Source organism: Populus alba, chromosome 17, assembly GCF_005239225.2.
Source record: "Populus alba chromosome 17, ASM523922v2, whole genome shotgun sequence".
In the NCBI taxonomy this organism is placed as follows: Eukaryota; Viridiplantae; Streptophyta; class Magnoliopsida; order Malpighiales; family Salicaceae; genus Populus; species Populus alba.
The window spans coordinates 7,903,145-7,917,388 of NC_133300.1; the positions used below are offsets into that span (position 1 = coordinate 7,903,145).

At 31.8% G+C, this 14,244-nt stretch overlaps 2 protein-coding genes across 3 annotated transcripts; one reads left to right on the forward strand and one right to left on the reverse strand.

Moving 5' to 3' along the window:
• Positions 1 to 1,223: 1,223 nt before the first annotated feature.
• Positions 1,224 to 2,278, reverse strand: LOC118048705 (F-box protein CPR1; the record flags this gene model as incomplete). The annotated part of the gene is made up of 1 exon (XM_035058503.2): positions 1,224 to 2,278. A coding segment is annotated over one exon (1,005 nt), but the record flags the coding sequence as incomplete, so codon positions are not given.
• A 4,549-nt stretch (positions 2,279 to 6,827) lies between these two features.
• Positions 6,828 to 9,314, forward strand: LOC118048706 (glycine-rich RNA-binding protein 2, mitochondrial). 2 transcript variants are annotated; one of them, XM_035058506.2, is made up of 5 exons: positions 6,828 to 7,120; positions 7,896 to 8,027; positions 8,111 to 8,179; positions 8,835 to 8,941; positions 9,023 to 9,314. In XM_035058506.2, the coding sequence occupies exons 2-5, from the start codon at positions 7,901 to 7,903 to the stop codon at positions 9,116 to 9,118; spliced, it is 399 nt and encodes a 132-aa protein (XP_034914397.1). In that variant the 5' UTR covers positions 6,828 to 7,120; positions 7,896 to 7,900; the 3' UTR covers positions 9,119 to 9,314. The 2 variants fall into 2 exon arrangements, with proteins under 2 accessions (XP_034914397.1, XP_034914396.1); XM_035058505.2 differs by having other exon boundaries at positions 6,846 to 7,120; positions 7,889 to 8,027.
• Positions 9,315 to 14,244: the final 4,930 nt, after the last annotated feature.

Here is a 14,244-nt window from a genome sequence, read left to right on the forward strand (position 1 = left end):
GTTTTTGACCGGGTTTTGCCGGATTGTTGGGTCAACCGAGCAATATCGGGTCATGATTTTTTTTATTTTTTTTAACTCGATCCGATTCCAACCTCGAATCGACAGGATCCCAAGTTAACTTACTAGACCAAATTGAGTTTCAAAACTATGATTTTGATTTTACATGGCCGTGGCATGGCGTTCCTGTAAGCTGTTATTACTAGTTCAGAAATGGATGACTAGTAACTCCACTAGACTTGGACAAAAAACTACCTAGTCAAATTTGGTGGCTATGATTGTAGTATTGTTCGGATCAACCACCTTGTATATACTTTAGGTTTTATGTCTCCTTTTGTAGTTACACTATCAAAATAAAACTAAACAAAACAATTTTGACATAATAAACGATCTATCCTCCATTTATTTGTTACTGTCTTAAAATAAAATGATCTTGTAATTAGCCATATAGTTTATATTATTATCTTATATAATTAGTTGATTAAGTATTCATTTAAAAACTCATGGTTAACACTACTATCTTTTATTATTATTATGGATGTTTGGATTAAATTACATTTAACTCGATTAATTTTATGAATTTTAAAATTAATAATTATATGAATCTATAATAATTTTTTTAAAACAAATTAAAATTAATGATTATTAATAAGAACGAAACTCAAAACTTGATTAGTTATAGTTGCTTTTGTCTTGCTTTGAATGATTGAGGTGTGTTTTTGGTTACTACATGTGGGTATAGATAAAATTAATGATGGCAGGAAACCTTGGACATTCCCTGTAAGCTGCCACTGATTTTCAGCTGAAAAGGATAGAGCAGGGGACGGTCTAATTGGCCACTAGACTTAATAAAATCTATTAAGAACTGAAATCATTGCAAGGCATGGAAAAACGTCAACTCCAAAGGAAATGACAGTAGCACCTTTCAGCTCCAAAGAAAATGTCACAAAAATATAGCAGCTTCAATTTTCCACAACAAGTTTTGAATTTGTTTATACAGTAAAGCGCCTGTATGTGCTCATAATATGCATCCCAAATGCTAAGATGGAATACGGCGCAAATCGTGTTTTTAAAAAAATTAATTTTTTTTGTTAAAATTTAATATAGTTTGTATGTTTTATATCGTTTTGATGTATTAATGTTAAAAATAATTTTTTTTTTTAAAAAACATCATTAATATGTATTTTGGCACGAAAAATTATTTGAAAAGCAACTACTGCCACACTGCTAAACATACTTAAGATACCAGATACAAAGCAAGGACAACAAGCTTCAATTATATGTTTGGTAGCAGGCCATCACTAATATTATTAGGGGAAACAAGACTTTCTATGTAAGCAGTCGATTCAAACCAATCTCCTTCATGGTTGATGATGAATGGTCTTGCTGTGTCTTCGTCTGGGTTATAGAAGACAACTTCCCTTCCATCTAAATCATAAAAAACGTTACCATTCTTTGTCACCCATAATAATCGAAACCAGTACTTGCCTCCAGGAATTGATTCGCCATTAAACCTCAAGAATCTAGTCCACGAGGCCTCGCTGCTATATTCCTTCATGATCCATGCCTCGCAGATTAGACCATAATGAGAATATAGACAAAGCCAGTCTCCTAAAACTTTCAATTCCAAGTCCCAACTACTGTCATCTTCAGTTAGACCTCGAAGTGGCGTCATCTCTAGGAATTTCTCCTCTGACAAATCAAATGAAACCATTACACGCTTTTTACTTCCACCATTTTCCTGTCTGACAAGCCAGTGCAAAGCCCCATTCGCTAAAGTTCCCGGGCCCTCCAAGAGAACACCACAACGAAGGTCTTGAATTGTTCTCCATTTATTGCTTTTTAAGGTAAACACCTCCACTTTAGTTTCACTATTGGAGATATCAGTACTGTTGGTGGAACCTTTTACTATTTTGTAATCATCAAGCTTGACATCATAACCAAATCCGTAAAACGCAACATCTTCTGAAGAACCCGGAATAGCCAATTCCCTGGACTCTCTAGTAGATGGATTCCATATATGGATCAGAGGATTATCGTGAAAAAGTCCACACACCAAGCCATTACAAGATCCCAAGATCTCAATATAAGAATATGCAGGATAGCTGACAGGAAATTTGAGCTGAGTTGTTGAAAGATTATCATCGGCATCAAAATAGGCTTCAGGATCGATGGATAGGGGATCAGGATCGGTGGAGAGAAAGATTTTGTAGTGGTTTGCGTTGGTGTCTTCCTTGGCACGTTTGAGGTGGTTCTCGGCAAACTCGGGATGGGATATTAGAGAACGTCATGGCTTGGATACACACTTGAAACGAACCAGACACCTGACGGGAAGCCTTGAAAGAATTTCTGAAATGATTTCTGATGGAAGTTTAGGGATCTTTTCCGGCATGGCTGCTTCAGCTTGGTTTGTTCAGCTGTGCATGCAATAGCTACATATAAATAATGAATTACAAGAGACTTTCATGGCTGTGGCGTTCCTTGTAAGCTGCCATTGCTTGTTCTGCTGCTTTTCTAGAAATGGATCGCTAGGAACTGCTTAATTGGTCACTAGAGTTGGACAATAAATACCTATTCAACTTTGGTGGCTATGATAAGATCCATATAAATATTAAATGAGAAGAAACTTTCATGCCTGTGGCGTTCCTTGTAAGCTGCCATTGCTTGTTCTTCTGCTGCTTTTCTAGAAATCGATCACTAGGAAGTAGGAACTGGTTACTTGGTCACAAGACTTGTCTAAAACTACCTAATGAAATTTGTTGGCTATGATACTAATATATGTTAAGGGAAATATGTTATAAATTTGTTTCAAAAACATAGTTAATTGGTATATTTGAAGGAATTAAAAGTGAGAGATTTAAAATTTTATTAAAAAATATTTTTCAACAAAAATACTTTAATATAGAATCTTAACATGATTATAATAAATCGTGGGTAAATAAAAAATTAATTCCAAAAAGCTATTAGATGGTGTGTTTTGTGAAATATAAAACTCTATGTTTCATATTGACTATGTTTCATATTGACAAAAAAAATACAAGATTAACTTATATAATGAAAAATTAAAAAGTTAAAAATGAGTTTATAGAGCATTTAAGCTTTTAGAAGAGGATAAATCCTTGACAAAACAAGTTTAATTTAAGTCGAACATGATAACCATGAGCCTCAAGCTTGGGTTTACTTTTTGAATAGTTTATTTTCCAAAAAAAAAAAACATTTGGTTTTCAAAAAAAAAAATTGTTGGTTTTTCTTGTCTTTTTATGATGAATAATTAAAGCAAAATGACTAGAATTAATTTTGGTAATTACTAAATTAATTTTGTATTATTTTTTGTTTCAAAAATTGGTATAAAAGAGGTTTAAAGGGAGATGTTTTGCATACCTTGCAGTAGCTTTTGTGCCTTCTATGCTATTATTTTTCTAGCTTTTTTAATCTTTGGTTTTGCATAGTGATACCAAGTTCAATTATTCCTTAGATTTGTAAAAGTTTGAAAGAAGTGTATCATTTAAAAGTTAAGTTATTGAAATCCTATGAAACTATTTGTAAGAAAGTGACATGAATATAGCCTTAATGGCATAGAATTTAATTTTAGGCAACAACATCTACCTTTCTTCATCTAAATATCTTCAACAAGTAAAGTACTTTATATATATGCATTGGTTTTAGTTTAAGTATGTTAGAATGCATGCTAGGACATTGTTGATTCAATTACAACTTTGAATATTATACTATATGTCTAATATGCATACTATGATTTTTTTCAAGCTTTATTAAAAGTTTAAGTATTTATAATCTAATTTATAAATTTGCATGCAATTTAAAAATAAACAATAGCAATCTATAAAATCACCATCACTTTTAAGACTAAGATACTTCATTTGCTTGTGTTCTTTTTGTGCTTGTTTGTCAAATCTAAATATATTATCTATTTTTTATGATAATATGTTTTATTAAAAAAACTAAATCATAAATTTGATACTTGTTATAATTTTGCATGCTAAATTATTAGAAAAATATGTAGTTAATTTCGTAGTTAAAATTATAATTTATCTATTAAAATTCTCTAAGAATTACATGTTTAAAGTAAAATTTTAATTATACATATTTGGCTATTAATTTAGAAATTTTTTCATGACTTTAACTCAAGAGTTAGTTACTATAATTAAGGTTGTTTTGGCAATTACTACTTAGATATGGAAGTTTTCACCATCACCTTTTGTGGTGCTTGGTAAGAAATTTGAAAAAAAAATCAATGGGTTGAACTTTAAGAGGTGAAAATAAAAGATGTTGTTTTGTTTACTCACCACTTTGAACTTGGTTAAGTTCTTGTCTAAAAAAACATCAAAACTATTAGATAATAAATTTGAATCCCATTATTATGATAATTATGGATGCATGGAATTGTCATTATTTCATATGTAAAAACTATATATTGAATGGATTGCAGAATATGGTATATGGCATGTATAGTTCAATCACGATTACAAAGGCATTATAAGAGACTTTGGACTGAAAGAATAATGTTGATGATGTTGATATGAAAAAATTCATAATTGATACATTTATGGATTTTAAGATGGTTAATTCAAGGATTATGATAAGCCATGTTTAAAAGTTTTAACTCATATTGCATGTTATTCATGTTGAAGGGATGGTTATAAAGGAATCATTATAAATGGCTATAATTATTGAAAAATTGCACCATCTTAAAAAGACTTCAAGAAATAACACTAGCTGAGAAAGACTTTAAAAACTACCTTAAGAATAAGCATAAGAAATAGGAATTGAAGACCTTATTTTAAGGGTTATGATTGGAGAGGATAATAAGTTATTTAAAAGAAGGGCCAACTCTTCAAATATGGCCCCTAAAAAAAAAGTTATTGAATAAGTTACCTATGAGGAAGACATTTCAAAATTCGTATTAATCACATTAGTTTGAATTACTTGTAGGATCAAAAAGCGACTTTCCCATCTCAGTATTTTTGGTTAACTAAATTATTGGGTTTCGACCATGAGATTAAATATAGGAAAGGAAAATGTTGCAATTGATGCTCTCATAAGGATTCTAAGTGGTGAATTGTATGCTTCGACAGACAAAACAATTTCCACTAACATTATAGATAAAGGCAAGGAAGACTTGGAAGAATGATGTTGTTATACAAGCTCTTCTCCAAGATATAATCATTAATCCTGCATTATATCCCCATTACTCTTATGTTAACAATCTGTTGAGTAAAAAAATGAAATATTATGGTAAGATATGATTCTTCTCTACAAAATAAGATCATTGCCTTATGCTATGATTCTACTTTAAAAGGTCACTCAAGAGCTACAATTACTACTAAGGGGGCAAGCATCTTATTTTTTAGAAAAAATAACAAAAGCATATAAAGCAATATGTTAGGGAATATTCTATTTATTAAAAAACAAGTTTGGAAATATTCTTGCCCCAGGGCTCCTACAACCCCTGCCTTTTCCTCAAGCACCCTTTACCAATATTAGCATGGATTTTATGGAAAGCTTTCCTAAATCAAAGGGAAAGGAAGTTAACCTGGTGGTGGTGGACCGGTTTAGTAAATATGCCTACTTTATAGCTATTACACATCCCTATATTGCAATCATAGTTGTTAAAGCTTTCATGGATAACATTTACAAATTGCACGAGTTACCTGCCACCATAATCAATGACAATGATGTTGTGTTTTTAAGTTAATTTTGGAAGCACCTATTTTCTTGTTAATAAGTGGATTTATGCTATTTAACTATCTATCACCTATTGTTTGATGGATAGACTGAAGTTGTTAATATGCGTTTGAAGGACTATTTCAGGTGTATGACCATTAACACCTCAATTCAATGGTCTGGATGGTACAACACCAATTGATGGCTACCCTTAGCTAAAATATTGGTACAACACCAATTATTATATGTTAACAAAGTTTACTCATTATGATATCTTGTATAAGTTTGTTCTTTTAATACATATTTTTTTTTTCCTAAAGACTCGCCTATTAAAACAATATATGACTACTTGACAAAAATAGTACACATGCTCAAGGTAATTAAGACAATCTAATATCAATTTAATATAGGGTATGTTTGGGAACATAGTTCAAATCACGTTACTTTAAAATTTAAATTTTTTTATTTAAAATTATTTTTTTATATTTAAATGTTGTTTTGATATGTAAATATAAAATATTACTTTAATATATTTATAAATAAAAAATATTTTAAATCATAATTGCTATCATATTTCTAAATAAACCTATAAAATGTCTCGGCTAGCTAATAAGAAAGAGGAGTGTGAGGGCATTCAACATTGATGAACATCAAACTGTAGCCAAAGAAACAGAAAAACAATAGCTCATTGAAGTTCACAAAAAAACTAACAACGGAAAACATCTAAGTACAATGGTCCTTTTAGCTGTGTTTGTTTCGGAGGTGTGGAAAGGATTGTTTTTTCACGTGTCGTAATTGAAGAAACAGTTTGGAAACAAGGAGGTGCGGTGCCCCTCATTTTTCAACCACAAGCTATTTTGGGCAAAAGGATAATGAAAAGGAACAATCAAGCTGCTACGAATGTTTTTTAAGATGCTCTAGAACAGAGGCTAGTTAAGGAGATGGTTGATGAATTGGAATTAAGGTTCCCTCAATTCGCTCAGAATGAGCATGAAAAATATGATGGAATTCTAGAATATGTTACAAGCATTCTCTTCCCCTTCTCTCTAGAGACCCGTTCTCTTCTTCTAGTAAACTCGCACCACCTGTTGGCATGTTAATACCTCACTTTCTCCCTCAATCCTTCATCAAGCTCCATTAAACCCTGTCATCATCTCTGGAGTTCATCCAAGTTGCTACCCTTAAGTTGGAGCTTGCACCGTTCACTATTCCAACGTCTTGTACATTAGTGACAAGACAACCCTCCGCACAACGGAAAGAAAAAAGAAAAAAACCCAAACGTACAACCCGAAACAGCGTCATATCAAATTCTCAACGCTATAAAGCAAGCAAGATACTTTACACGGGCCACTCAGCAATCGCTCTCTTAAACCCTAGCCGTTTCCTTTGTTTCACTCTCTCCCAAGCCGAAACCCACCCTTCCCCTCATTTTTCTTCAAAGGTACAATCTTTACCCTCTTTGCTTAAACCCTAAATTTCGATTTCTTTTTTGTTTCCCTTTCTCTTCATTTATTGAATGTACTGTTATGTTGGTGTTTTTATGTGAAAAGTTATGTTTTTTATGATGTTTTGTGGATCATAGTTTGGTGAAGTAAAATTTTGATCTTTCTGTTTTGGTCTTAGATATTGTTTATGTGTTTACCAAAGTGGGTTTCACTTTACTGGGGTTGTATTCTTAGGGTTTTTTTTTTTTTTTTAAGATGTATGTGTTTTTTGGGTTCTGGGTTCTGTTCTATTTTGTTTTCTTAGCCACATGATTGGTTCTTTATGGTGTTCATATAATTGATTTTTTCTGTTTTGAGTTGTTTGTTCTTAATTCTGTAGATTATTAATGATAGCTTTTAGAGTTCTTTGTTGTTCTCTGTTTTTCACTGGCGCTGCTTATGGACTGTGTTCTTTGTTGTTCTCTGTTCTTTGGGTCAAACAATCTCTTAGAGTTTTAATCTTCTACTTTATCTTTCTGAGGGATTTTTGTGTTCTGAACAATATGTTTTGTGCTTTTAAGGCTTAGGTTTTGAGTTTTCTTTAATCAAAGCTATCTATTTGATCTCTTAATAAACAAGGAATCTAAAAATTGACCCCATTTTTTTTTTAGATTAATTTTTGAATGTTGCATGATTGTGATTGGTTTGCTATGTTTTGAGTTTTTATGTTTTTGGTTGAATATTGTTAATGCTCGATACTGATGCAATGATGGGTTTTGGTTTAGTCCATAGTTGAAATGGCTTTCTTTAACAAGTTTGGGAGCCTAGTCAGGCAGTCAATTTCCCAGAATGGGCAAGTTCCAATGGCATCATCTATGCTGAACTCTATTCGCTGCATGTCTTCATCAAAGCTTTTCGTTGGAGGTATTAATGTGTAGATGCTGTTTGAATGTTGGAAATCCATTTGCACTAATGCTCTGCTGTTGTCTATATCGTCTCTTTTTTAGGGCTTGCATGGTCAACTGATGATCAATCCCTTAAGGATGCATTTTCTGGCTTTGGGGAAGTGACTGATGGTATGTTTTTGCACGTGTAGTTGAATCAGTTATTTAGCAAGAGGTACTTTTATTAAATCGCACTGCTGAAATAAACATGGACTCGATTTCTTTCTCTAGGTTACCTGCTGTCAAATGATTGCTGAGGCTGGTTGATTGTGTTCTCATTTGATGCATCTTTGAAATTAATCTTTGACATTTTGATTTGTTATCATTCAATTTCGTGGTTTGAGCATTGCAAACCTTTGCCTGCTTTAACTGTAACCTCATTGGTAAATTGGTAATTGTTAACTACTGTTCATCCACCCTTAGAATGACAAGTATCAATTTCTTGGAGTTATCCTGTAACCTGTGGGTTTTACTTTAGTTCAAAGATGTGAATTGGTGCCAATGCATGTTTACGTGTGAAACGACTGTGTCCAGTTCAGCTTGATTATTAAATTCCAAAAATATATTATACTCCATGTCAAAGTTTTCTGAATCTGATTCTACTATGATATTTTCAGAAAGATGAAGTGTTTTTTGGTTGGATATTTAGAGTTTTAACAATAGAATTTGTGATATTCTCACTATCCAAAGTTTATAGTGTTGTAGCTGATGCAAAACAATCTTTACTTGGCTGGGTGTGCTTGGTGTTGTTAGTGTAGGTGATTAACAATCTGGTTTTGTTTTACAGCAAGAGTTATCACTGATAGAGACACTGGGAGGTCTCGTGGATTTGGGTTTGTTAGTTACGAAAGCACTGAATCTGCCAGTGAAGCATTGTCAGCAATGGATGGCCAGGTCAGAAATTTAGCGTTTTTGACAGGGTTAAGTGCCCTGATTCCTGAATGATATATTGATTGTTGCATACCGATGGTGCAGGAATTGGGAGGAAGAAACATTCGCGTGAGTTACGCCACCGACAAGAGACAACCACAACCTTACAATAACAATTACGGTGGGAATCCAGATTATTGAAGTGGTTGAGTTTCAGCTTTACGGGCTGTTGAAATGGCTTTGCTTCTATAGCTAGTTGTTACTAGTAAGAATTGAGATTGCTTTTTTATTTTCCTTGAATGAGTTTTCTATAACTTGCGATGTTATCTTGTTATTTTGGCACTACCATGAGCCGGTAACGTTATTAATAGTCCGACTGGGTAAGTTTTCCGGTGGAGCCGCATCTGTTCATGTTACGTTTTCATAGTTATGGGATGAGGCATGGTCTATCCCCTGTATGGTTGCTGATGTTTTGTGCCTCTGCTAGTCATCGAGTGTGGTGGTAGGCATGCATGAGCATTGTTTCATTTAACTGGGTGGTTATGGGATGTCAAACAAAAGGCAGTTCCTTGCTACCATGTCTAGGCAGAGGTGGTTTAGTAAGGAGCAAAGAGAAGAGGGAGACTGGAAAGCGATCGGGTCTGGTGGCCAAATGGTGCTTTCAAGTCTTTTTTGGCTGTGCTGTGAATTGCTGAAAATTGCAAGAAAACAAATTTGCCTTGTCAAGCCCATGGACCCGATAAATCAGAATGAGAGACTGATGAACCGGATCCTGAGGAGTATTTAATTATCTAAGATGCTGTAGAGGTTAATTAATAGATTTTGATAAGCTACAAGATTAAGTTACAGTAAAACCAATGAACGTTCATGGCTCCTTTTGGAAGCCCTTCATGCATGGCTACTGCTCTCAGCTCCATCGTTAATGTGCTCGAATGTCTTTTAAAATGTGTTTTAGAAAGAAAAAAAAGATTTAATTGATGATTTTTTTTATTCCTTTTATATATATTTTTAAAAAATATTTTAAAAGTCACTCGAGGGTCATGGACTTATTCCGCTGGCCTTGGTTTTTGCTACAGTAGAAGCCATCGACCCAAAAACCAATGCTATCTACAATTTCTAAATTACTGAACCTCTGGGACCATTAACCATTAGCCTAAGTATTCTTCACTGTAATAGTTTTCAAGAACATTAAAGTTTTCTTATTCATTTATTATTAAAAATTGATCCAAAACAAATAATTACTTTTGTCAATTCAATTACATAATAAAACATGCTATACTCTTAAAATAGCAATTCAGTATTTAATCAAATATAATAAATAATGAAAATGCATAGTAAAACAATAAAAAATAATCTTAAAATAAATAATATTTAAGATTGAGATCAATAACTTTTTTTTTTCTTTTCACAATTAGAAAGTTAACTTAAATGAATTTTTGCATTTAGCTATAAACAAAAAAAAAAAACAAATAAGAATGTGTAAGTGTGCCATATCCAAGGTGCATGAGAGGTGTCTTTCTTTTTAGAATAGTGCATGTAATGCCTTTTGGCATTCAAATATGTTTTTTTCATTGTATTAAAAAGTGTAGTTGTGTTTTCATCCTATTGGTATGACTTGTTTCTGGTGATGGTCTGGTTTGTTGTTGTTGTATTCTCATCTTATTAGTTCATATTTTTTTGATTTTTCATTTTTTATCTTGGTTTTTTGTAAAAATTTTATTTGCTTTCAATTTAATAATTGAATTCCAATTTATCAAATACTATAGTCTCTAATTTAGTTCTCATTTTTTTTTTTTTTTTTTGCATTAGCCTTTTGTAAAAATTTATTGGATTTCAATTTCATCATTCAATTCAAATGGTTTGCATTTTTTATATTTCTAATTTTTTCTTAGACCTTTTGTAAAAGTTTTTTTTTTTTTTTTTCACCTTTTAATTACAACATTATTTTTATTTTATGTCAATTTTGAACCTTATTCTTTCTATTTTTTTGTTTTTTTATTAAATTGATTTTTTTTTCAATTTCATTCTTCAATTAAATATATAATTTATTTTGTATTTTGATTTTGATTCTCATTCTTTTAATTGATATTTTTTAAAATATTTCTGTATAATTTTTTTTATTTTCAATCTCATCCTTCAATATGATTAATTGAGAATTGGACTTATGATTGATTATGAATTGGACTTTATAGTTTTTTCAAATTTGGTGTTTCGGGTCTAATGAATCGAATCACGGTTTTGAAAAATCAACATGAGTTTTTTTTTTTTTTGAAAAAAAAGCTTTATAAATCTTTTTTATTTTTTTATCGGTTACATGATCTAAACCGTGGATTTGACGGAATATCTCAAATTGGCTCAACCCTAATTAGCGTGGTTTGTCATGAACAATTTTTATGTTCTTTTTTTATTTAATTTCAAAATCTGAACATCAATTTTTACACATAAAAAATCAACCTCGCGGTGAAATGCGGACACCAAGGCTAGTTAATATATCAAAAGAATTGGAGTGATTGTCATGGTTTTTTTTTTTTATTCGACATGTTTTTTTTTTTTTTTTCATGTTTATTTTTGTAGTTGAGTCTTTTTATGACCAAATTTCTTGTAATATGGTTTTAAATTGTGGTAGAAAAACCAAAAAAAAGAAGAAGACAGGACCATAATGTAAATCTTGAAGAAAATGAATGACCAATCTCAAATTCACATAAGAAATGCTTTTCAATCCACCTATTTTCCTTTCTCATCCAATTTAGTTCCTTTAGTTTTTGAAATTCTAATTTTGGTAAAAAGGTTTATTTTTTCAATCATTGAGTTTGTGAGAGGAGAGGGAAACTCATTTGAGAGTGACAAAGTATAAAGATAGTTGTCTATAAACCACATTCTATTGATAAAAGAAAGGCGATTTTGATATCAATAAGTTCCTTTTAGCAAGATAATTTTAGACTTTTATCTAACAAAAAACATTTTGGTATAGAAAGAGTATAGAGAAATTTTTCTTGTTTGATTTTGTTTTATTGAAATGATTTAGGGTGTTTTGAGTTAAGAAATTAATTTATTAACATGATAAGCATGTTTATAGGGTGTTTTCATGTGAAGTTAGGTTGAAAATGAATTTTTAGATTTAAAAAACCCAGAATTGATTTGACTAATTATAGTGGTCAAAAAGTGAAAAACATGAAAAAAGAAAAAAAAGCTACTGAAGAAATAGAGATTTTTTTTTTCTAGTCCATTATTCATTAATATGAAAAAAAAATATTTAGAGTTTTTTTTTTTATATGTATTTTGTGAGTAATGTTCTTCACTCATTTCCCAACAAAAAACATGCCACAAATGCAAGTTTAGTTTGTGTGCGTGGCCTTTTATTAATAGGCTAGGTGCATTAGGCCTCCCAGGCCTAGATGTCTAACTTATTGTATTAGACTTGTTATGATTTATTATTATTATTATTATTATTAAATTTCATGAAAATAATAGTTTGAATATTTTTTATATTAAAAAAAAACTTAATTTGACTTGTAACTTAATGCAAAACAATGATGTAATTTATAAACTAAATATACAAGGATTGGTCTTAACCCCAAGGCTTCTTGTATTGTATTGTAGAGAAATCTTAACCATTTGCACTTTTGTTTTTATGGATTAAGCATAGTAGAGTATATATTAGCTCATTTATATAGAAATTAGATCATTGTACACACAACACTGCGGGTCAGGTAATTGTTTTAACATAAACTTTACAAATTAAAAAACAACCTAAATTGTCCAAGACAACATAACAAGTCACAAGCCAGATGTGTCATTTACAACTCCCTCAAATTGTAAAATAGGTTAACATAATTTACAATAAAGAGAGATGATAGAGCAGAGAGAAAAAAAAAATAAAGAAAAAGACCCTGGAGAAACACCAAAACTTTAATGATTACACCACTAGTATTTTTGAAAAGATCTTGACAAGATGAATTCAATGACAAAAAAAAAAAAATCACCAGCGTCGAATGAATTGGGCCACACGAGTCATTCAAATGTGTTGGGGATCACAAGGTTGCTTTGATTCTTGAAAAAAAAATGGTTAAGTTAGGTTGACCCTCCCAACCTATGACCTGGGTTTTATCTCGAGTCAATCTTCAAGTCAGGTTTTAAAACTATGATAATAATCAATTTTATCCTTGTTGTAACTTGAAAAAACTTGGGATGCCCCTTTCGACCTGTGACTTGAACCTTGTCCTTAGTTGATCTTTGAGTCGGGTCACCACTTGTTAATCAAATTGATAGGTCAATAACAAAGGTTTGGATTTAAGAAAAAATAGAGAAATGAATGACCCGATTTGACCTAAGAAAAAAAAACTTGAGTTAACCCGTGACCTGTGTAAAATCTGTCAAAACCTTTTTTTTTCTTCTTGTTTTTATTCTTTATATAATATAATATAAAAAGCTCGATTTCACATCAAGGAAAGTATAGTCATTTCATAAATAAAAACCCTTATGTAAAGAGTTAGACAAGTTTGTCTTACCCATTTTAGTGGGACAAACATTTCTCCACTAGAATAGCTTTGGACATAGACAAAAATTTGATTTTTGGTTCATCTTTGCTAGCATACCAAACACTACCCAAGAGTATATAGTATAACAACTAAAGAAGGGTCTGCTCTATGCCAAGACACAAGTGTTAAAAAATGATGTTAAGAGGAAGCAAGCATTTATAAAAAAAAAAATAAAAATTCAAGACTCAAGTCATTAACATAATTATGTTAAATAAGCTCAGTTAATTTAAATAATTCAAATAAAAAAAAAAATATAATCACAATAAAAAAATGATCACATCGACGGGTGAGGGTGTGTTGTTGGCCTTATAAAAGCCGTCAGGCTCAAAATAAGCTTGCGTTACCAGGAACAAAGCGGACAATATCAAGTTGGGCCGGGCCATTAATTTGATCAGAGCTCAATGGCTGTCCGGTTGTGCCGAGAGGTCGAGGGGTGGATTGAAGATCCCACATGGCGGTGGAGGGTGTGTTGCATAAGTGGTGCTGGCCAACTTTGTTACGCGTTTTGGGGCATTAGGCTCAGAAATGAGCTCGCGTTACAAGAACAAAACCGTGTAAGGCCCATATATGGCTTGGTGCCGGGCCGTTACAGGTAACTAAAAAAAAAAATGATTCCGTGTCAACATCCAAATTGGTGGCTCTAGTCGTGATACTAAGGTAACCTCGTCAAAAGTATACTGAATAAAACTAAGAAGCTTATTATCAAACAACCCAATGTTGAAAGGCAAAAAAATAATTTGAGTCAACCAGGTTAACCCGCTAACCTTGCAACCATGGATACAAGATTGG

Bases quoted from the DNA above. Each gene is read 5' to 3' on its own strand.
- LOC118048706 (XM_035058506.2), top strand. From the start codon at position 7,901: ATGGCTTTCTTTAACAAGTTTGGGAGCCTAGTCAGGCAGTCAATTTCC. The intron at 8,028-8,110 runs GTATTAATGTGT...TCTCTTTTTTAG, and splicing joins ATCAAAGCTTTTCGTTGGAG to GGCTTGCATGGTCAACTGAT. The intron at 8,180-8,834 runs GTATGTTTTTGC...TTTGTTTTACAG, and splicing joins CTTTGGGGAAGTGACTGATG to CAAGAGTTATCACTGATAGA.